This window comes from Lampris incognitus, chromosome 9, assembly GCF_029633865.1.
Source record: "Lampris incognitus isolate fLamInc1 chromosome 9, fLamInc1.hap2, whole genome shotgun sequence".
NCBI lineage: Eukaryota > Metazoa > Chordata > Actinopteri > Lampriformes > Lampridae > Lampris > Lampris incognitus.
The window spans coordinates 20741512-20765596 of NC_079219.1; the positions used below are offsets into that span (position 1 = coordinate 20741512).

The 24085-nt window shown below is 44.9% G+C and overlaps 1 protein-coding gene across 1 annotated transcript in view; it reads right to left on the bottom strand.

The window, feature by feature from the left end:
- si:dkey-22o22.2 (neural-cadherin) overlaps positions 1-24085 on the bottom strand; it is a 178092-nt gene that overhangs the window by 105287 nt on the left and 48720 nt on the right. Inside the window, exons 2-4 of the mRNA XM_056286943.1 lie at positions 12311-12499; positions 9361-9586; positions 5860-6064 (exon numbers count right to left, since the gene is read on the bottom strand). Coding sequence (XP_056142918.1) covers positions 5860-6064; positions 9361-9586; positions 12311-12499 — 620 coding nt within the window. The remainder of the gene's footprint in view (positions 1-5859; positions 6065-9360; positions 9587-12310; positions 12500-24085) is intronic.

The following is a 24085-nucleotide window of genomic DNA, read 5'->3' on the forward strand; positions in this document are numbered from 1 at the left end:
GTGGAAGACTGGGAGTTTGGACGTGAGCCCTGTCCATGCCCGCGCCCCACTTTACCACCTCTTTTTGGATAAGTCTCTCTCCATTTCTGCTTGCGCGCAGGCTTGTCCCCCTGCCCTTTGCCCACCGCGGGCTTAGGGGTAGGCGGGTTCTTCATCATCGGGAGAAGCTCCTTGTGCAAGGTTTCGCGCTCGGCCTGGGCGGCCTTGTATTTGCTGATAATGTCCGGGGTCGTTCCAAACAGGCCCTGGTTCCCTGCGCAGGAGTGGGCCATCCATTCCTTGCAGAATTCCTCTTTTACCCCGGCTGTCTCTAGCCAGAGACGTCTGCGCGAAAGGGTGGAGGCAGCTGCGCTAGAACCGCACTCTAGAGCGATGGAATACAGCAGCGATCCCAGGGAGTCAGCTATGCGTTCCATTTCCAAGATGTACTCACAACCTGCTTCGCTGGCCACTACGTCACCGAACTCGGCCCCGTCGATACCTGCTGTAGCGATGGCGGCTTTGCTTTGCTCGACGTTTGATAGGCTGCAGAGCTTGCGCATGTACGCCGTTATCATCCCAGCCGTTGAGACGAGTCCAGCTGCGCGTGTACTGGCGTGCCATGCATCACACGCGTAACGATCCACCTGTTGGCCCCACTGCGAAGGGTGTTTGGGAGTATCGCGAGACCCCACCTTGGTGTTAGGGTTGAACGATAAAACGTCCCTCTCTGGTGGCGGAATTTTCCAGTCTTTGTAGTTCAGGTTCCTAACCTCGACTGCTAAGACGTCAACCCCCTTCTGACTGAACTTTGAGGACGATTTAAGTAGCGGATCCGCCTCCGCCCGCTTAAACGCTCGTTCGATGTGAGGATAAGGTGGTAGAGTGGAGTCCCTGACCCTCTCTGCCATTCGTGGAAAATCGGCTACCACCGGATCTTGAGGATTGCCCGGCTCGGTAACGATGTCGGCAGACTTGACCGCTCGCGCGAACAGATCGCGGAAACTGGCGAGGAATGTTTCGGACCCACGTTGCATGGCGTCGCCATCTTTGTTTGGTTGAGACGAACTTGGCTGGTCGTCTTCCACGCCCTGATCGTCTACTTCCTCAGGCAGTGAATCCTCGGGTTCCGCACCCGCCGAATAACATGCCACGGATTCACCAGGGAGAGATAGGATCTCATTGATCCAGTCCTCTCTAACTATCCCGGATGGTGGGATAGCCTCTGGCTCCGGAGGGATGCTAATGCTAGCCGCCGTCCCGTGACTGTAGCTAGGAAGCATTGGAGGGATGTTGCTAGCCTCCGCCCCATGGCTATAGCTAGGTAGCACCATGCTAGCCGCCTCGTTAGCAGGTGCGAAGGGATCTGCAAGTCCCCATCTTTGACGGTACAGGGCAGCCCACCTTTGGCGCCCCGATCCTCTGATGGTTTTACAGAAATTGCAGTCGATCTCATTACGGTCTACATCCCTCAAGTAGCCCGTGTAGTGAACATGCGGGATATGGGAGACACAGTCTGGATGGGGGTCCCATTGGAGCGTCGCCGGTTTAACACACCCGCACCAAGCGTAGAATCCGGCCACATCGACCGGATTAACGAACATCTTGGCGATAAAAGGTAAGCTAACTATAAGTTAGTATCTAATATACCAGTATATCACTAGATTACTTGCGTATTTGCAGTTTTACTCTTGGTCCCAGCGAGAGAGAAACAGCCATCGACCGATCTCATTTAGTTGGAGATGGAAAGAGGAATAGCGCTTCCGGTGGGCGTGCCAATACGGGGTCGGTGGGAGGACATATGACCACAGGGGGTCATATTGTCCGGGATTGGCACGGGGAATGCACCTCCATCGTTTTTCTTTTTTCCAGCGAGCTATTGTGGATGATGTCACAATGCAATAACCCTCTCAGCCATTTTGGAGTACGTGAAATGTAACAATCATATCTTTTTAAACACTGATGTTAACTGTTGTTGTTTTTAAGCTGTGCAAATTAGTTTCCAGACTTTCATGAACTCATATCATAACAATATGGCTTACACAATTCCATCCCCAATACTTGAAAACCAGGTGTTAACTCTGTTACACTCCTGACCTGTTAACAATTTGTTAGCGGGGGCAAATGGTGCACACGGCGCTTCACTTTCATAAAGGCTTCATAGCAAACAGGCTTTCCTATGTAAGCCATGCAAACATTATTCAGACACATTTGGCTGGAGAGGAAATATCCAATTCTTCTCCCTCTCACTCATCGACTCTTCTTCAACACACATGGATGCACACACACACACACACACACACACACAAACACACTGCAAACAAACCCTGAGCTCTGCAGCCTCTCTCCACTGTCCCCACTCACTCTCGATTCAGACTCACTGGAGCTGAACCTGACAGCTCATTTCCATTCCCATGAAGCCTATATTACAGGGTGGCTGCTGATTAAACACCTGAACAGAAATAACCCGCTTCTGCACCTGCAACATCTTCAGCTTTCTCAACATCAGCAACAGGGCTAAAAGAGTGGGGGTGCTCATGGGTTTGAACGCATGGCTGCTCCAGTAAATGTGTTGAGTGTTAGGGAAAAGAGAGGGAGAGGTATTCTTTTTTGTACCTTTTTTTTGTGCCTATAGAGTACAACACTTTTACTGAGATTTGAATACACTTAGACAGACAGACAGACAGACAGACAGACAGATAGACAGACAGATAGACAGATAGACAGATAGATAGATAGATAGATAGATAGATAGATAGATAGATAGATAGATAGATAGATAGATAGATAGATAGATAGATAGATAGATAGATAGATAGATAGATAGATAGATAGATAGATAGATAGATAGATAGATAGATAGATAGATACTATAGGGTAGAGTTGAACTAGGCCATTACCAGGTGAAAATATACACCATTATATGCATTTGAAGCAGAAAAGGACAAAGAAGAGCATGCTTTCTCAATGACAAACTTCTCATTATTCCCTGAAGAGAATATGGAAAAAACTAAAGACATGAAATGGGAACTGGAATAAAGTTGAATCACATGTTTAATGTTAGCACCATGTAAAAGGTTGAAGGAAGCTAAAGGCTACAGAAGCTACTATTCACAATGTATGCAGATTAGTATCACCACAGCAGCATTGCTACCAAGGGTTTATAACACACTGGGTGCATCCCTCATGTGCATGTGCACGCGCGTGCGCGCACACACACACACACACACACACACACACACACACACACACACACACACACTGCCCTTTAGAGTGAGTTAGCAGCCAAGGGCCTGGAGGGATGATGCTGATAGTTTAGCAGCCATGCTGTGTTGGTCCTGGCCATCTGGACACCAACAAAAGGTGATAATGGATTTCTGTAATATTGGTACGTATGTACGTGTGTGTGTGTGTGTGGGCGGGGGGAAAAAAAAGAAAAAGAAAGACAGAAACAGCTAGGTGAAGAAGGAGAGAGGGATGGGGCTGGGAGTGTTAATGTGGACAGATGTAGCTATATGAGGTGTAGTCTCCAGAGGTTACTGTGAGTCTAAATCTCCATCAGCAAGTTTCTGCTCTCTTCACAGTCCACATCTGTATATATATCTATATATATATCTATATATATCTATCTATATCTTTATATATATATATATATATATATATATATATAAAAATAATTGTGTTAGGGATACTGACATCTTTCATTTCTTCTTTGTTTCTTTATTGGTTTGGTGGTGTGGGGAGGCAAAACAGCACATCTTATATGCCATAGATGAGTCATGTAGAGTCGCAAAGAAAACACAGGGCCACAACGAGGGGGTAAATACCCACATCCGGGCAGGCAACTGTATAGCTTAATTCATAAACAATCTTCTTAATGGCTGCTATGAACAACGAAGACCAACCACTGCTGGATGTAAGGAAGAGTCTGCATAGCCAAGTGGCACGTGATGCTTCTGTCTTGCTTACAACGTAATTTAATTATGTAACTTCCTCGTCTTACACTCAGACACTCTAGCTCGACTTCATGACTGTCAAAATAAAAGTCCTGATTAGTGTAAACGGTTTACCAGTAATATTCACTCTTAGATTATCCCAAAACATATCTCCTGCATTTACTTTTTTCTTTTTTTTTTTTGCAATCCAGGAGACAATGTGAGTGTGTGTTTGGTCCTACTGCGGTCCAGTTTAAATCTCAGCTCTGAGGTTTGGGTGAGTAAATAGTTACCAGACAGCTTTGATTTTTGACATCACATATTTATTTAGCTGTGTATTTTGAGTATAAAGCCGCTGTAATGAAACTGACTTGGCTATATGTGTTTTTGGAACTGCTAATACTACATATTGTTGTACCTACAGTACCTGAAGTCTGGCCATTGTTGGCTAGATATATTCATCCTCTATCTAGCTTACATACGATAGGTATTGGGTACATACCAGTACATATACTGGTAGTCACTGAAGAAGTACTTACTGTACATGTACCCTGTATTAATAGCATGGTTTATACAGTCAAACCAAATGTAATTTTTTAACACTCCCCACTAAACACAAAAACTGGATTTTTTGCAGAAAGTCGTAACAGCGGATCACCCGTTTCCATCTCTTCCTGCCATCTGCATCTTCCTGTCACACCAGCCACCAATATTTGTGTTAATAACTTTCTTATATATGAACGCACACATGTACTCACATCTTTAAAATCTATTAATTTAGAGATAGAGGCACACACTGGCGCACAATGCATTTCTTGTGAGAAATGCGCTATATAAACAAACAAGTGTGTTATCTACTGATAATTAATCAAGATATCTATCGATACCTGGTGTCATCGGTGTCACTGGTCATCGGACACACCGGGACAATTCCTGGTGGGCCGGTGTACCGTCAAAAAAAAAAAAATCTACATAGGCCCTGTATGCCTGTCATTCTGGGGTGGGCATGAAAGCGTGCTCAGGTGACTGGGCACACTGGCCAATCAGAACCAAGTTAGTTGCCAACGAAAGCTATGGACATGAAAATGTCTAAAAGCAAAGGAGGGGCTGAAAAAATAGAAGCAGGTATCAGAGGTACAGGCTTCCAAATGTAAACAAGCACCAAACCATCCAGACCCATGGCGCACCTGTGCTGTGCATGTAGGTGGAGCAAGGTAGTGTTCAATGGGAAAGGTGGGGCACCAGCAAATAGCGATTATATTCCAGGGATTAGTCATATCCTAAAAGTGTCATTAGTAAAAATAGGCTAACTATGTAGCTAGCTAGCTATCGGCATGTCCTCACCTCTGTAACGTTATTTGTTGTCCTCCGTGTCCATAAATCAGTTACGAGCTAGCTATGGTGTGTGCAGCATCCTCTAGTAGCCAGTAACGACATTTAAGAGCAGCAGACTGAAGCGGTAAAATGAATGTTAAATTATAGGCTAGGCATGTTCAGTTAAAACTGCTGTAACTTGTGGTTACAAAATGACCCCACTGATAGGCTACTTGTTACTATTTAAGTCATGCTGATGGCGTGTTACAATATAAGTCAGTGCCTACTGAAGCATATCCTGGAATAGACATATGCTACTCTCCAATGCAAAAGCCTTTGAATACGTTCAGAATCACCTGTACCAGTAAGGACTAGGGTTCTAAATCTAGTGGGCTATGTCCTGTAATTACATTAACACCCCCAACTGTAACTGACTGTTGGTATGTCGTTTATACACCTCCACCCCTGGCTGCTCCCAGCGGGTAAGTCCAGGGCTGAATTTCTTTCCCAGTACACCCTTGGGTGTCAACACTGAAGTCAAACTTTCAGTATCGAAACAACGCTGGTGCACATCAGTGGTACTTCAATGGTAATTCAATGTACAGTTGAGTTTACACATATCTGCACCTACCTCAACCACGCCACTGAGTCCTGTGTCGGGCTCGGAGGTGCGGACCTGCAGGCTGTGGAGTGTGTGTCCACTTTCGTAGTCCACAGCCCTGGTGAGGCTGAGGGCTCCGCTCTCCTGGTTGATGCTGAACAGGTTCCCAGGGTTTACCAGCAGCATGTAGGAGAGGCTCTTCCTCTGGAAGGAGATGGCCTGCACAAGGGCAATGCTGCAGAAACAGGAAGTCCCTCAATTACATGTCTATCACTATGGTAGTCACAGGTAACAAGTCTTTTCTATCCTGCCCCTATGCAGGTAAGTAAGTAAAGTGAAAATCCCCCATCTCTATTTGTTTGAAGTATTTTTCTGATTTCTCATGTGTTTTACCTTGTGTTTGAATTATTTTAATCTTCTGTTGTTGTTTTCCATATGTGTGGCCAACTTTATTACAGTTTCTTCTTTAACCTGCACTTTATAAACCATGTTTTGCAAAGTACTTTGTATGAAAGTTACTATTATTGCTACATGATGATGATGATGATATAATAATAATAATAATAATAATTTTTCCTATGAAACACACATTTTTCCAATAACAATTTTCCTATATAAGTGCTATAGTGGTAGCTATTAAAGACAATGTTGCCTCTTCTTGCAGACAAGACTTTTCAGCCTTTTCAACATAATTTTACAGTTTTAAAATGTTTACTCTTACCCTGTCCATTACAAGAAGCCAACCATGAATTACAATCCTGTTTGCAATGACTGTCTTAGGACAGAGAGTGACTCACACTGCTGCCGAGTCTGAACCTCCAAGAATAGTCTTTTTTTTTCCAAATTAAGAAATTATCAAATACCTACCATCCCCTTAATACTCTCTTGCTCTCTCACACACACACACACACAAGAGCACACAGACAAATATGCAGACAAATAAGTACATGAAAACGATTAAGCAAGAAAAAAAAAATGACACACACGCACACATACACACAGAGGGGGGGGGGGGGCAAAGATGCTTAGATATTAATACAATGTGCTTTGAGCCAGTTCACACACACACACACACACACACACACACACACACACACACACACACACACACACACACACACACACACACACACACACACACACACACTCACACTCTCCTTCATGTGTATCCAGACCTCGCTCTTAATAAATATTTGAATTTGCTACACTTTCAAATTCTCTGCCTAGGGCCAGAATCATGCATCTGGATAACCCCCCTACCCTCACCCTAACATCCCCCATCCCTCTATCTGTCTCTCTCCTTCCTCTCACCCCTCTCTTGCTATTCTTCTGCCTTTTGGAAGGAGGGTGACTTCTTTTTCATGCATCACATTATATGTGATGCCAAGCTGTTTGTCGTGTTCAAACTTACATATGCATCCATACACCTACCGACACACACACACACACACACACACACACACACACACACACACACACACACACACACACACACACATGCACACGCACACACAGTCTCTCTTTTGCTCTTCTTGTCTCATGTACAGTGCATCCGGAAAGTATTCATACCCCTTCACTTTCCCCACATTTTGTTATGTTACAGCCTTATTCCAAAACGGATTAAATTCATTTTTTTTCTCATCAATCTGCACACAATACCCCATAATGACAAAGTGAAAAAGGTTTTGTAGAAATTTTTGCAAATTTATTAAAGATAAAAAACTGAAATATTGCATGTACATAAGTATTCACACCCTTTGCTATGACACTCAAAATTGAGCACAGGTTCATCCTGTTTCCACTGATCATCCTTGAGATGTTTCTACATCTTGATTGGAGTCCACCTTTAAGAATTCAATTGATTGGACATGATTTGGAAAGGCACACACCTGTCTATATAAGGTCCCACTGTTGACAGTGCATATCAGAGCAGAAACCAAGCCATGAAGTGAAAGGAATTGTCTGTGGACATTCGAGACAGGATTGTATCGAGGCACAGATCTGGGGAAGGGTACAAAAAAATGTCTACAGCTTTGAAGGTCCCGAAGAGCACAGTGGGCTCTATCATTCGTAAATGGAAGAAGTTTGGATCCACCAGGACTCTTCCTAGAGCTGGCCACCCAGCCAAACTGAGCAATCGGGGAGAAGGGCCTTGGTCAGGGAGGTGACCAAGAACCCCATGGTCACTCTGACAGAGCTCCAGCGTTCCTCTGTGGAGATGAGAGAACCTTCCAGAAGGACAACCATCTCTGAAGCACTCCACCAATCAGGCCTTTATGGTAGAGTGGCCAGACGGAATCCTCTGCTCAGTACAAGGCACATGACAGCCCGCTTGGAGTTTGCCAGAGAGCACCTAAAGGACTCTCAGACCATGAGAAACAAGATTCTCTGGTCTGATGAAACCAAGATTGAACTCTTTGGCCTGAATGCCAAACGTCACGTCTGGAGGAAACCAGGCACCTCTCATCACCTTGCTAATACCATCTCTACAGTGAAGCATGGTGGTGGCAGCATCATGCTGTGGGGATGTTTTTCAGCGGCAGGAACTGGGAGACTAGTCAGGATCGAGGGAAAGATGAATGGAGCAAAGTACAGAGAGATCCTTGATGAAAACCTGCTCCAGAGCGCTCAGGACCTCAGACTGGGGCGAAGGTTTACCTTTCAACACGACAATGACCCTAAGCACACAGCCAAGACAACGAAGGAGTGGCTTTGGGACAAGTCTGTGAATGTCCTTGAGTGGCCCAGCCAGAGCCCAGACTTGAACCCCATTGAACATCTCTGGAAAGACCTGAAAATAGCTGTGCGGCGGCACTCCCCATCTAACCTTACAGGGCTCGAGGATCTGCAGAGAAGAATGGGAGAAATACCCCAAATATAGGTGTGCCAAGCTTGTAGCTTCATACCCAAGAAAACTTGAGGCTGTAATTGCTGCCAAGGGTGCCTCAACCAAGTACTGAGTAAAGGGTGTGAATACTTATGTACATGCAATATTTCAGTTTTTTATTTTTAATAAATTTGCAAAAATTTCTACAAAAACGTTTCCGCTTTGTCATTATGAGGTATTGTGTGTACATTGATGAGAAAAAAAAGGAATTTAATCCATTTTGGAATAAGGCGGTAACTTAACAAAATGTGGGGAAAGTGAAGGGGTGTGAATACTTTCCGGATGCACTGTATGCCAAGCATAGACACACATAATGCAAACACAATGAGCATGACTGAGGGAGTGGAACAGCTAGGTACACGTGCACATAATCACCTTTACACTGAAAAAGACACACAAAAATGTACTCTTAAATAGACATACACACCGGCACACCAACACACACACACACACACACACACACACAGTCAAACAGATACAGTCAGACAGTCAAACATGCACACACCACGCAAACATATACACACACACATACAGTTCCCACACACACATGAACAGCAAATCAGACCCACAAATAAAACGAATACAAACTACAATTAATATCATTCATGTCTTTATGCATTCCCCCACTGTGTGTAATAACTCACGCTTGGCCCACAGGCGTGTTCTCCGGCACATCCAGCGTGTAGGTGGCATTGGTGAACTGTGGGGGGCGGTATCCTGCCAAGATAGCCACAGTCGCTGGGGGGCCCTTCCGGCCGCGCCCATCCACTGCCTGCACCTGCAGCAGGTACTCTTTGCTGGGTGTCAGAGGTCGTCCCGTGGTCCTGATCTCCCCAGAACTGCGGTCCACCTTGAAACACTCCTCTCCACCTGCAGAGAGGGGGACAGAGTCAGCTGAACGATGCCGATAGATGGATGGATGGATGGATAGATAGATAGATAGATAAATGGACAGACAGATAGCTCAGTGTGTTCCTGTTTGCATATGTAGGGTAAAGAGGAAGGCTGCTTAGAAGCCCTCTACTAGCCGATGTGTGTGTGTGTGTGTGTGTGTGTGTGTGTGTGTGTGTGTGTGTGTGTGTGTGTGTGTGTGTGTGTGTGTGTTTACATCCCATCTGCAGAGGGAGAGGGGTCATTTCAATAAGTCACCTTTGGGCACTGGAACAGACAGAAGACAGGAATGAGATCGAGAGAGAGTGTGATAGAGAGGAGAGATGAGGATGGAGGGATTAATGAAAGAGGGAGAAAGATTGACAGAAAGTGTAAGAGGGGTCCGCAGCTGTTGGAACCCGGGGCTCTCGACCAGTTACAGCTGCATCTAACCTGTCAAACATTTCTCTCTTTCTTCAGAACTACCCCACACAATATAACTTGTTTTGAATTTCCTGAAATAGAAATTAATTAGCTCTCATTTATTCAATACCAATTCATTCTAGGGTTACAGAGACATTTGCTGCATCTTGTCTGGTCAAGTTGGTTCTGGACAAATATAAATCTGTCAAAAGCCATCATGATACTGATTAAACATGCTCATCAACTAATCGTCAGACATCTTCAGGACACATAATATCAAAAGCATTAAGAAGTAATCAATTACATTTAATTTTTGTCATTTCTATATTCTTACTGTAATGTATGCCGTTTAAGGTCTTTTTATTGCACAAACAACGTCACATTCATTGGGACTGGTGGTCTTCCATGTGTGCAGCTTCAAAAGGCCAAAATAAACCTAGCCAAGTGATTTGTTCATGCTAATAAATTGAAAAACTGAATGTGTGTGTGTACACACAAACTAAATAAGTAAACAAATGGATACATAAATAAATGACTTTTTGATTTCTCTCTAGCCAGACCTCATAACCAATTATGAGACCATCCTTAGAGAGAAATTAATATTTCTCTGAAATGTTTGATGTTTAAGATCAAACATGGCAGTCAGTAACTGATCATCTCTATTTATGAGTCAAATTTTGTGTCTAATGTGAAATATGTTTCAGTAGTCTACACCACAATGAAACCAATTTGATTCAGCAGCTCTGATGCTTTTTCGCCACCAACTAAGGATTTAATATCCAATAATGGAGACATCTCATTAATGTCCCTAAACTGGCTTCACACATGTATATATTTCCATATTGGCATGATATTAAAAAAACATTCCTGTAAATTATTGGATTATTTGTCATGACACGCGTAGTCCCATTATGCCAAAGGGCAGTCAGAGGCTGTTTATAAGATAGCATTAGAAATTAGCACTTAAAATATCCCTCCTGCGCTCTCCCTTCTCCTCCTCCTCCACCTCACCCCCTCTCCCCAAAAAAACACAGCCACCAGTCGAGGCATCCATCCACCCAACCTTCCCTCTCTATCTCTCCCCCTCCATCTCTTGCTTTCTCTCTCTCCTCTCCCTTCCTTTCGCTCCCTCTCTCCAGAGAGGTTCCCATTATTCCTAAATGGAGGATCTTTCGGAGCCCAAGGGAGCGATTAGCAGTGCAGCTCCATGCTGTTTATATGCGTTTGCTAACACGTGCCCCCCCCCCCCGCACACACACATATACACACTCACGTGTGCACACACACACGCACTAACTTCCACCCCCCCTCCCCCATTATGGCAATTGAAACTTAACAAGTCAAATTTATATTTATTCATAAAGTGCTTTTTTTTAAAAACAGAACAGGTTTGTCAGTGCTTTGAAGAGCAACAACGGAGGCACTCCAGATGAAAGCAAACAGCAAAAAAGAGAACCTTTGAAAAAACAAACACGTGGCAAGTTTGATATGGGGCCAGAATGTACGTTTGTGTTTATTTGTGTGTTTGTGTGTGTAGGTGAGTTTGTGTGTGTGTGTGTAGGTGAGTTTGTGTGAATTAATTTATTCGAATCATTGTATTCTCATACTGTTGTATGATGACGGATTAAACGCATTTTCCTACAAAACACATTTAAAGCTTTCCCCGGTAAACAATAGTGCACTTTCATCTGTAAACAAAGATACGGCCATCTGCCAGATGTACTGATAAGAGCGGCCGTCTGAACACGCTTCCTCTCCGAGTTCGTCTGTGAGCTCCTGCTTGGAGACGCAGGGAATAGCGGGGAATACTAATTCAAGGTCATGGACACCACTATCTTTGATGAAGTTCGATTGATTTTTATTTTCACAAGCGTTTTGCTGGGAAAAATACCCAAATGACGCACCTCTATCAGTATGGCACGCGCACACACACACACACACACACACACACACACACACACACACACACACACACACACACACACACACACACACACACACACACACACACACACACATGCACACTCACACCTATAGAGTGCCCTGATTTAAACTCATGTTTTGAAAGCACAATGAACAAAACAGAGAAGAGGAAATACTCAAAGCTCCAAACAAAGTCTTTGACATCCTGTTCACACAGGAAACCAACACTTTTACCTTTTGATAGGTTAGCATTTCAGCAAGAAATGGAAGATTTAATAAGCTCTGCTGACCCAAGCGGCCTCTTGAGTTATAAAGACTTGGTAAAATATGGCAAAGCCTTGGTCTCCCCAGCCAATCAGGGACCAGAGTGCCACTTACCATCCAGTAGGAGAAAGTGGGCGTGTCCAAGTGTCCCGTCTCGCTGGCGGGCAGAGAGGCGATAGGCCACCGAGCCTGGTGCAGCATCCGGACCCACGGCGCCCAAGAAAGGGGAGGGGAACATGGCCCACCGCAGGTCAGCCTGACTGGGCATGTTCAGAGTCAGACGACACAGGTACCAGTCATCACCTGGAGAGAGAGAGAGAGAGAGAGAGAGAGAGAGAGAGAGAGAGAGAGAGAGAGAGAGAGAGAGAGAGAGAGAGAGAGAGAGAGAGAGAGAGAGAGAGAGAGAGAGAGAGAGAGAGAGAGAGAGAGAGACATGCAAAGGGAGAGGTAAAGTAAGACAAGGGAAAGAGAGGAAGAGAGACAAGTAGGGAGAGTACATTTACTTCATTTAGCATGTTGGTGATTACATTTATTTCATATCATGAATATTTCTCCCCATCTGAAAACTGGTAAGATCAACGTGGAGTGAACGTGAATTTGATCTCCATGGCTTTCACATCATCTGGTCGTCAATTCGACGACAAAGTTTTCAACAGCGACCGCAGACAAAGGTAAAACCTCTCAAGCAACGTCTGCCTTGGTTTCCTCCTGCAGCTGGGAGGAAGGGTACTGTACCTCCAAACACATCCATCCATCTAGTCCTCCAAAGTGTTTACCACCTTCAACCCAATCTCTCTTATCGTATTCGCCAGAGGGGATTAATTTCTCAAACCTCCCGCTCTTGTCAGGTCATTCATTCTCCCACCAAATGTTCGTCAGAGCACCTGGTTGCCAGCAGGGGTGGCCATCATGGGGGCTAGTCACACGGTCCAGACAAATGACCCCCCCCCCTCGCAACATGGCCACCGTGCATCCTTTTAATAGCCTAAACTGTTTGCAGCCCCCGACTTGCTGACACGTCTGAGAGCTCAGTCACTTTTTCCCTTTTAGCCCACAGGGCCATCGGCCATCAAAAGGAAAACATGACATTTTCTGTACAGCATCCATCATGTTCTCATGTTTCATCTCTGCGGCAGAGAACACCAATGAGCGAGAGAGGAAGCGGGGGAAGCGAGCGCCCCACGGGGGGAGAAAAAAAAAGAAGATATTTGGAAGATCAGAGACCGACAGCCATGCACCGTGGCTTTCAACGCCCAGTCAAAAATACACACACGTGTCTCCGTCTGCGTGTACAAGTCTTCACTCTCGCTGTGTCTCTTCATGTCACTCTGTGTGTGTTCATGTCGGCTGTGGGTTGTCATTTGTTTCTGAAAAGGGATTTGTTTGGTTTGATGGCACTGTGGCGCTCGCTGTTGCTTTGCCCCAACTCATCCTGGGAACAACACAACAGCCAAACGAGAGAGCAACGCAACTTCACACGGACACAAATGAAAAGACAGGAGGAGGAGGGTGGGATGGTAGAAGGTCTGGGGGAGGTGTGTGTGTGTGTGTGTGTGTGTGTGTGTGTGTGTGTGTGTGTCTGTGTGTGTGTGTGTGTGTGTGTGTGTGTGTGTGTGTGTGTGGTGGGTTGGACTTGACAACATCATCTCTGCAGTTCCAACCTGTTTTTCTGTGCTTCATCTCTGAAACACTATCAGCAGAAACAGAGGAGGAGAGAGGGTGAGAGGGAGAGAGAAAAGGAGGAAAGAGGAGAGCTGGAGGGGGACAAAAAGATACAGCGGGGCACAAAAGATGAAGGTAGATGGAGGGGGAGTGGAGAGAGAAGGAGACAGGGCGACCAAGTGAAGGCAGAAAGGGGTTGGATGAGAGGAGAGGAGAGGAGAGAGAGAGGGGGAGACAGAGAGAGCGAGGAAACAGGAGGAGAGCAAGAAGGAAAGGAACGAAGGAGCAGTGAGAGGAAAGGGAAAGGAGGAGAGAGAGAGAGAGAGGTGGGTATAGAAGTAAGAGAGGAAGGAGGGAAGAAAAAAGAGGGGAAGAAGAGAGCAAGAGAGATGAGGAGGCAGAGTGGAGCAGTTGGGAAAAGGCTGCTGACAGCTTTGTGCTCCGCTCAGCGCTGCTTCACTTCCTGTTAGGCTGCTGTTTATTCAGAGATGACATTACTGCCACACAATGCTGGGTGGTGGAGCAAGTAATGTACATTAGCCAGGTCAAGCTTTGAATTGTTTTTCATTATAATGACTGTCAAACAAGACCCCGGGGGCCGAAGAAGAAAAAAAAACAGCAGTTATTTTGGTCTTTTGTTTTACATATTCCAACCTTTGGGGTGTGAATCAACGTGCATGGAATGAAATCTTCCAATTAACATGATGAAGATCAACAAATTCAAATGTAATGCTAATGGTTAGACAGCCAAACTGACAGACACTTTAACAAAGGCACAAAAAAAAAAAAACCTGCCCTATGGCAAATAGTCAAACTCAACTATATGGAAAGTAGAAGATAGGCTCCATCAACTGTCCAAAGCATGAGCACAGCCTTCATTCAATAAGCAATTTGCATTTTAACCTACTGAAATGTATTCAGTTTGCAATTATACTTTCTAATTACAATGTCAGAATACAACCAGTTGTCTGCTAAATAAATTTAATCACTATTTCATTACATTTCGTTCAGAATTCAATATTCCTGTAGACTCCTGTGGGGCTAGGGCAACATTCCCATGCAATAATATACAGGTTAATACCACCCTATGAACAAACAACTAGTTTAAAATTGTGTACAAGTTTACACAAATTACACATCACTTCTGCACCTACTATATGTATATGTCAGGTATAGAAGATATTAACTTTAAAGTCATTTGTGTTCGCTCCACTGCTTGTTCAGCTAACTGGTCCTTGGCTATATCGGGGAGAAAACACTGGGATGAGGATATTCTATAATATAATATTAAGCCTGGACTCCTCTGCACTCCTTGGCAGAATAAATGTTGCCTCCTAGCCAAAACCCTATCGTGATCCCTGGTCCAAGCCACTGAGCACTGGCTAAGTAGCTGCTAAACACATGCATGCTCGCGTGCGTGCACGGAAGCATATATGCATAGCAATAGCTGGCTGAGGGCGGACTGAGTGCACTGTGGAAATCTACTTAGCCTGGAGTGGGGAGAGAAGAATGGAAGATGGAGGGATGGAGAAAAAGGAGGCTAAGCCATAACAGAACCCCCTTTTTATACAGCTATCCTGAAAATAGCCTCTATTAATACTGCACATAGTATTGCAGCTAGTAGATAGATGGGTAGATGGATAGATGGATAGATAGATAGATAGATAGATAGATAGATAGATAGATAGATAGATAGATAGATAGATAGATAGATAGATAGATAGATAGATAGATAGATAGATAGATAGATAGATAGATAGATAGATAGATAGATAGATAGATAGATAGATAGATAGATAGATAGATAGATAGACACAGGGAGACAGACAGACAGACAGATAGATAGACAGATAGATAGATAGACAGATAGATAGATAGATAGATAGATAGATAGATAGATAGATAGATAGATAGATAGATAGATAGATAGATAGATAGATAGATAGATAGATAGATAGATAGATAGATAGATAGATAGATAGATAGATAGATAGATAGATAGATAGATAGATAGATAGATAGATAGATAGATAGATAGATAGATAGATAGATAGATAGATAGATAGATAGATAGATAGATAGATAGATAGATAGATAGATAGATAGATAGATAGATGGACGGACAGACAGACAGACAGACAGACAGGATAGATAGATAGATTTTCCCTTTACTTGTTGAATAATGAACTTTTGGTCCCTAAGACTACTTAATTGAAATGCATGAATCACTCTTCCCCAATACCAATACATGTTGCAATTAACACAAGTTTGTAATTATCAACGCACACAGAAAATAATGTTTCATTTGTAAGAGCATATAAATAGTCCCGCTGAATGGCAGATAAGCCAGTCATAAAGCTGCCACCTCCTCATTTAAATATCAATGCAGAGCGTGTCACAGGATGTTAGGCAAAATAAGACTAAAAGGCGAATGGAATTGTGTTTTGTTTATGCTGAGCTCATTTCTCTCTGAATTTGACTTTATTCACTTGTTTAGGGTTTTTTTTTCTTTCTTTGATACACAGCGTATCGAGAGCAGAGCACAGGGACAACAGAGGGAAGAGAGAAACGATCAGTCATTCCCTTGCTCTCTTTCTCTCTGAGGCTCTCGCTCTGCGTCTCTCTCTCTCTCTCTCTCTCTCTCCTATCTTCTGCTTCTGACTTCAATGGCAGCAGACGTGCTGCAGAAATATCCAAGCTGACGATGTTTGCTAAGCTTCAATTAAGTGAAACAATGACAGTGGGGACGTGAAAGGATGGAATCAAACTGCAGATGTTTCCATTGGTTGTCAAAAAGTAAATCACATAATGTGATTAAGCCCTCGTCAAGTCAAATTTAGGTATAAAGCCCTTTAAAAAAGACTGCCTGGCAGGCGTATGAAAGACCCAAACAGTTGAAATGATGGGTAAATTGAAGGGATAATCAAAGGATTATGTGACTGTGACTGAATATATATAATTATGGATACTTTGTCATGTTTGTTGATCTTCTTTGTGATAGCTTCAGATTCCTGCAGAGGTAGCTCATGTCTCTGCACTATACATAGGAACCAATATTGATAGGGATCGTTGTTTCCCTCAGACACAACAAGAGACACGGGAGGCTTTAGATAGATGACGCATGTTGAAGAAATGCTAAGTTTCGAGAACATTTTGGATCAATACACATACAGCGCCGCAGACAAAAAGGTGATCCTCAATATCAAATGTGATTTCCTTCCCTCTCCATCCTAAATTGGCATGTCCTATTTCCTATGCTTCTAAGATCCCACCGTGGCACAACTGCTACGGTGTTTGGGGAGGATGGGGACTTCCATGTGTCCTCGTACACGTGGAGATAGATAGCCTATTGTTTCTTTTTGCCTGCCAGCTGAACATAATGCATGCAGAAGCTTGTGCTTTTTCCTTTAAATCAACCCGCAGCTGTTCAGATGGTCCAACCACCACCTGTAGAAGTCACATATTACAATGCCAAGGCATTTTACCCCTGCTGGCTCCAAGTCCAGGAGCACTGCCAATTGTAATCCCTGTAAAACCCAGTGGTGGGTCACTACCATAGCAATTCACTGCTCCACCTATGCAGCATTCTCATTATCAAACTATTAACTGAACACACACACACACACACAAAAGACGTGACGGGAAGAGCGACTGTCTCAAACACAGTAATCAAAACAAAACAAAAGAAGTGTAGCATTTTAACCATCCATGGCCCAGTGGCCCAGTGGTTAGCACTGTTGTCTCACAGCAAGAGAGTCCTGGGTTCGAACCCCAGGCCATCCCAGGTCCCTTCTGTGTGGAGTTTGCATGTTCTCCCTGTGTCTGCATGGGTTTCTTCCGGGTGCACCGGTTTCCTCCCATCATCAAAACGACATGCATGTTAGGGTTAATACTCCTGTCTGTGTCCCTGAGCAAGGCAGTGGAAAGAAGAACTGGAGTTGGTCCCCGGGCGCTGCAGCTCCCCACTGCTCCTATACAATAGGATGGGTTAAATGCAGAAGACAAATTTCATTGTAACCTACAATGACAAAATAAAGTAGCATTCTTTCTTCTTAACCATTTTCTGCAACTACAGATCCATACTTCTAGATAGAAGTGAAATGTTTTTGGGGTACTGGAAAAGGCTTTGGTGTTGACACCACAAACAACTACAATCACAAGCAAGAGCAGTGGAAACCTGAGATACACTTGGATTTTAAGAAGGCTGCCCCTTCATATTCTGTTTTCAACGCTTTGACACCTTCACGCTTGCAGGCTTGAGGCCTTGTGTCTGCCAGAGACCTCTAGCTGGGAAGCGTGCTAGTGCTGAAGGGGACCACTTGGATAGCACTGAGTGGACAACAGGTGCTGAGCGCTGGCTGGAGATGCTCGGTAGTTGTTCGTACGCAATAAAAAAAGATGACATTTTACCACAAAAAGGATTTTGAGATTGAACAAATGATCTCCCTGCATTGCTATTATGAGAATGTGGAGATAGAAGACCAAAGAAACGGGGGTTTTCCATTTTCAACACTGATTCCCCACGACCCTGAGAGCAGGATAAACGGTTTGGATAATGGATGGGTGGACGGATGGATTTGTATCATTTGCATTGTTTTTGTTTCTCCTCTCTGCGTAGACCAATCAGTGCTAGCTGGTTTCCTCTCCGGTCCCATCACTCCTTCGTTCTTACTGATGGAACTGGAAGTCACACTGACGAGCTGTGTATTTCAGGAAAAGTTGAAGCTGATTCAACTTAGCAGGGAGGAGGAGGAGGAGCACTATAGGCCCTATAAAGAAGTCAGATGTCTGCACTGGGAGCAGACCCAAAGTGCTCAGACCTTTCCAAGACACAACACAAAAATACAGACAGAACTTTTTTAAAGGTCTTCAGTGAATACGCTGCCTCCCTGCTCAGTGAGTCAGACGTAAGGTGCAGTCTGCACGTAGCCCGAGTTGCCTTTAATTGCACACAGATCGATGTTACTTTAACTACGGGAAATGTCAACCGATAAATGGATAACGTGTTATTTGAAGAGGACGGTTATCAAACACTATAACGCTCTTTACAGTCCCCTGGCCTCCAGGAACCACTTGACCCCTCTTCACTCTGTGTGTGTGTGTGTGTGTGTGCGTTTGTGAGTGTGTGTGCGCATGTGCATGTGAGTGTGTGTGTCAGGTGGAGGGAGACAAACGCCTGCATCAGGATATCAGGATTAATGGGACATCAGAGGAATCAAACAGTTATCTGACCAAGGACAGAACACCCCCCCCCCTCGCTCTCTCTCTCTCTCACACACACACACGCACACACGCACACACACACACAGAGCCAGGACAGGTGCTCCAGTCCTCTCCAGTCACATTTTTCAAGGACCAAAGCTGTTGCCCTGGTAACCAAACCCATGGGAACACCTGCACTGTCAAACGTCACCAACTCACACATCCGATGCTGTCAGTCACCTCACCGCATCCACACATGGGCCTGCATGCATGCATGCATTCACACACACACACACACACACACACACACACACACACACACACACACACACACACACACACACACACACACACACACACACACACACACACACAGAGAAGTGCACATATGAGATGTATAAGAACTATGAACATAAATACACAATTTGTAGCAGTCAATGAATGTGTGTCTGAATTGAAGTGTTTGAGAGTGCTTATTGCATTTTTTTCCATGTGTATACTACTGTGTGTGTGTGGGGGGGGGTCTGCAAGCACTGTACTTCTTTTAATTTACATTTCATAAAAGAAGTCAGTAGAAAATGAACTGAACCTGACCACTGCTAAACTAGACAAGAACTGATGAACGATTTGACCCAAAACAGGCGTCAGCGTGGGACAGTGCCTCCTCTGTTTGACAAGGCTGGAGCCTGGCTCTCCATCTGGGTCCTGGGAGCCAGCGGACCAAGCCCTGTTCCATCCTAATTAGCCAACTTATAGACTGCCCTACTTTACCTCTACACACACACACACACACACACATTCACAGAGAGAGAGAGAGAGAGAGAGAGAGAGAGAGAGAGAGAGAGAGAGAGAGAGAGAGAGAGAGAGAGAGAGAGAGAGAGAGAGAGAGAGCCAAAGCCCTGCAGGGACACAGTTAATTAAGCCCCATTTTTTCAGTGTTGATGAAGGGAGAGAAGGTGGAAGAGATGAAAGATAGATGTAAAGACAGACAGAAAACGAGTGAGAAAGAGAGGACAACACAAGGCAGAAATAAAAACAAATGTAAGAATGTATTTTTCAGTGATGAGTAGCCTAGAATACGCCACACATGCATGCAAACACATAAAACACACATACTTCAACGCATCTATCAAACCTCCTAACGCACACATACGTTTAAACACAATTCAGACACACACACACACACACACACACACACACACACACACACCCAACCATCCGTCCTTTCTACACACACATGTATACACAATATATCCACACTTACTCCCATCAAAGTTGCTTCAATTAAAACACAAACACTCACAAACACACACACACACACACACATACACACATGCACTGTTAGTGCTGTGCTGTGTGCACTTGGCTGTTGGTGTCCTGTCCAGACATAATGATAATATGGCTCGTTGTGTTGCCCTGGCCTGCTGTGCCTATAATATAGATGCATGTAAATTCATCTCCCTGTGAAGCCATGAATAAGTCATTCTATTGTTAACCGACCAGCATGAAACAACACAACAAAACCAACAACAACACTCCAGGCAGGCACAGCAGGAAGACTCAGCCTTGGCATTGACTCAACTCTGTGTGTGTGTGTGTGTGTGTGTGTGTGTGTGTGTGTGTGTGTGTGTGTGTGTGTGTGTGTGTGTGTGTGTGTGTGTGTGTGTGTGTGTGTGTGTGTGTGTGTGTGTGTGTGTGCAAAGACCTCTATCAACAACAAGACAACACAGGAAAACTCTCTTATGCTCACTGCTACTTGATTACTGTTAAGTGCTACCGCTAGCTTGGTGTAGAAATAACACAGGGGTCCAATGGCAGGGCGGAGTAATAATAGCACCCTTTAATCTTAATTACAGTCCATCCATCCATTATCTGAACAGCTTATCCTGCGCTCAGGGTCACGGGGATGCTGGAGCCTATTCCAGCAGTCATTGGGCGGCACGCGGGGAGACACTCTGGACAGGCCATCACAGCCCCCCCCACACACATATATACCTAGGGACAATTTAGTACGGTTAATTCACCTGACCTATGTGTCTTTGGACTGTGTGAGGAAACCGGAGCCCCCGGAGGAAACCCACACAGACACGGGGAGAACATGCAAACTCCACAGAGGACGACCCGGGATGATCCACCAAGGTTGGACTAGCCCGGGGCTCGAACCCAGGACCTTCTTGCTGTGAGGCGACCGTGCTAACCACTGAGCCACCGTGCCACCCTTAAATACAGTGTTACTTAAAATTTACATCTTCAACAATACTTATGTTTAGATAAGTGACGTAGGCAGACTACACCCCAAATTCAACCGAATTTTGCCTTTTTCCTCCAATGTGACACGAATCTTCTTTTTTTAGAAATATGAGCACACAAATACACAGAAAATGCAAAGGCCTTTTTGAATTTTGGGTTTGGGTACTTGCATAGGTGAATATAAGAGTCAATTCTGTGTGGCGAAGTTATGTCATTCTCCGTGGTGAAGATCAGCAGGGTTGGCTGGCTTGTATCAGCATGTAGTGAATTCGGGGGGCAGCGGGAACTGAACTTGGTCTCCCGCACCACGGAGCGACTATGTTAAAGGGTCCGACCCGTTAGCTAAGGGCTAGCAAGTCATCTGTGGTCGTTACAAGCACAACGGCTTGTCTTTCACGCGCAATCACTGTTATTGTGACACCGTGGTTAAATGTCTGTCATATGTACACACGAGGCACTAGTGGGGTTGTGGTTATGGCAGAAATTAGTTGGGGGGGGGTGACCCCAATGGAAGCAAGTGGAAAGTCAGCAAAGTCACTGATTTCAGATCTATTTCGGGGAATTCCCAATTTCAACCTTAACACAAGGGCACATATGAGGGTCCAGCCTCCCTTCCAAACACGTGGCTTTCACTTGAAATCTTCAGTGAACTGGAGTGTGTTGTCAGTATGGCGGTTGTTGGTAAATGTGCACTACAGGGCATCTGGGTAGTGTAGCGATCTATTCCATTGCCTTTCGCCAGTTCAAATCCCCATGTTACCTCTGGCTTGGTCCAGTGTCCCTACAGACACAATTGGCCGTGTCTGCAGGTGTGAAGCTGGATGTGTCCTGGTCGCTGCACTAGCGCCTCCTCTGGTTGGTTGTTAGGGAGCCTGTTCGGGAGGGAGGGGGAACTGGGGGGGGTAGTGTGATCCTCCTATGCACTATGTCCCCCGGTGAAACTCCTTACTGTCAGGTGAAAAGAAGCGGCTGGCGACTCCACATGTATCGGAGGAGGCATGTGGTAGTCTGCAGCCCTCCTCGGAACGGCAGAGGGGGTGGAGCAGAGACCAGGATGGCTCGGAGGAGTGGGGTAATTGGACAGGTACAATTAGGGAGAAAATGGGGGAAACAAATCCATCCATTATCCAAACGGCTTATCCTGCTCTCAGGGTTGCGGGGATGCTGGAGCCTATCCCAGCAGTCATTGGGCAGCCGGGGAGACACCCTGGGCAGGCGGCCAGGCATCACAGGAGAAAAAAAAAAGAAAAAAGAAAAGTGCACTACTGAATGACAGAGGCCACTACTCCAGTGGAAATTACAATTGCCTTTTTAACTTCATTTAAGATAAAAGGCACATAAAACCATAAAGCCTGAATGTTAAACCCACTTCTGTTCCTGGTTCCTTCCTGCCAGCAGCACCGTAGCCAAGCTGTACAGTCCAGCCTCACCCCTCCAACCATGACTGTGTCTGTCTCTCTGGGAGCGCCGGCCCTGTGAGGCTGCCCAGCTCTCTGCCTGACCACAAAAGTCATCTTCCAGCCCATCAGGAGGACCCCCGGACGCCCAGGAGTGTGTGGTTGAGGCTCCTGAGATCCCTCAACACGAAAACTCAATTAGAGCCTGACGGTTCGGCTAAGCGGGGAGAGTAAAAAGAAAAGACGGAAAAGGGGCGGAAGAGTTGCTGGATACAGCAGAATACATGAAGTATATAACTCCAAATAAACTATCTATGAAGAATATGTAAGCTTCTCATGTGTCAACTGTGAAGCTTTATCATTTTGTTTATACTAAAAGAACACGTGTGTCTACAGAACAGAACAGAACAGAATAGAATAGAATAGAATAGAATCCTGAAGCAAAGAAGACAATGTAGGACAAGAAGAAGGTAGGACTAAAAGAAAGTGAGAAGTCAGGACTGAAATAGACTTGAACAGAATAGATTACTAGAAAACGGTAGAGTACACTGCAGCTGGCCGCGTGTGATGCATGCTGATAGTTGCGGTGTGCGTGTCTGTCTTGCGGCCCATGTATCTGTCTCTCTGGTAAAGTAGGAGCTAAAGCACAGCGGTTGGCAGTCCGCCTGGCACTGGCACCACCATGCAACACTGACTCAGCAGCACAGATGACTCCTGGCCAGACGGCGCTGACACGACAGCATGTGTCAGCCAACACGACACCAGCCATCGCACAAACCGAAGCTGCACCAAATGTTGCTAACGAGGCCTATTTTGACAGCGCAGTTGTCATCAGGCTAGGCAAAGTCGTGGCGTCTTGTTTTCAAAACCTTTGCGGTTTAAGGAGATGGAGGGTGCGCAGTTTAAGGAGATGGAGGGTGCAATCAATGAACGTTGAGTTCAGGTTGACTTCTGCATCATGCTGTGAGCCGTGAGGGAGTCGCATGAATGGTTTTCTGGTGACAGATTGAACAGATGAAGGCAGAGGACGGCTTTCCATCTGTCTGACATCGTCAACAGGCCGTGGTATGATGCATAGAAATACCAGTGGCAACCCTTTGAAAGTTACATCATGTCAAAGTTAATGAACGAAGTCACAATTAAGTTGAATGGCAGAAATTGATATTATGTTATACGTTGACTTTTGAAATGAGGTTTGATCAATTAAAGTTGAAATTGATACAGACTTAATGAGGATAAGACCGGACAAAATGGCTCGTGCGGATGAATCGGCATCAACATGTTTTGCTTTTGGTCAAAGTCGAATTTAAGGTCAAGGTTTTACTTAATGATGCTTTCAGGAAGATCCTCGCAGTCACAGTGCGCATAAAACCACAGG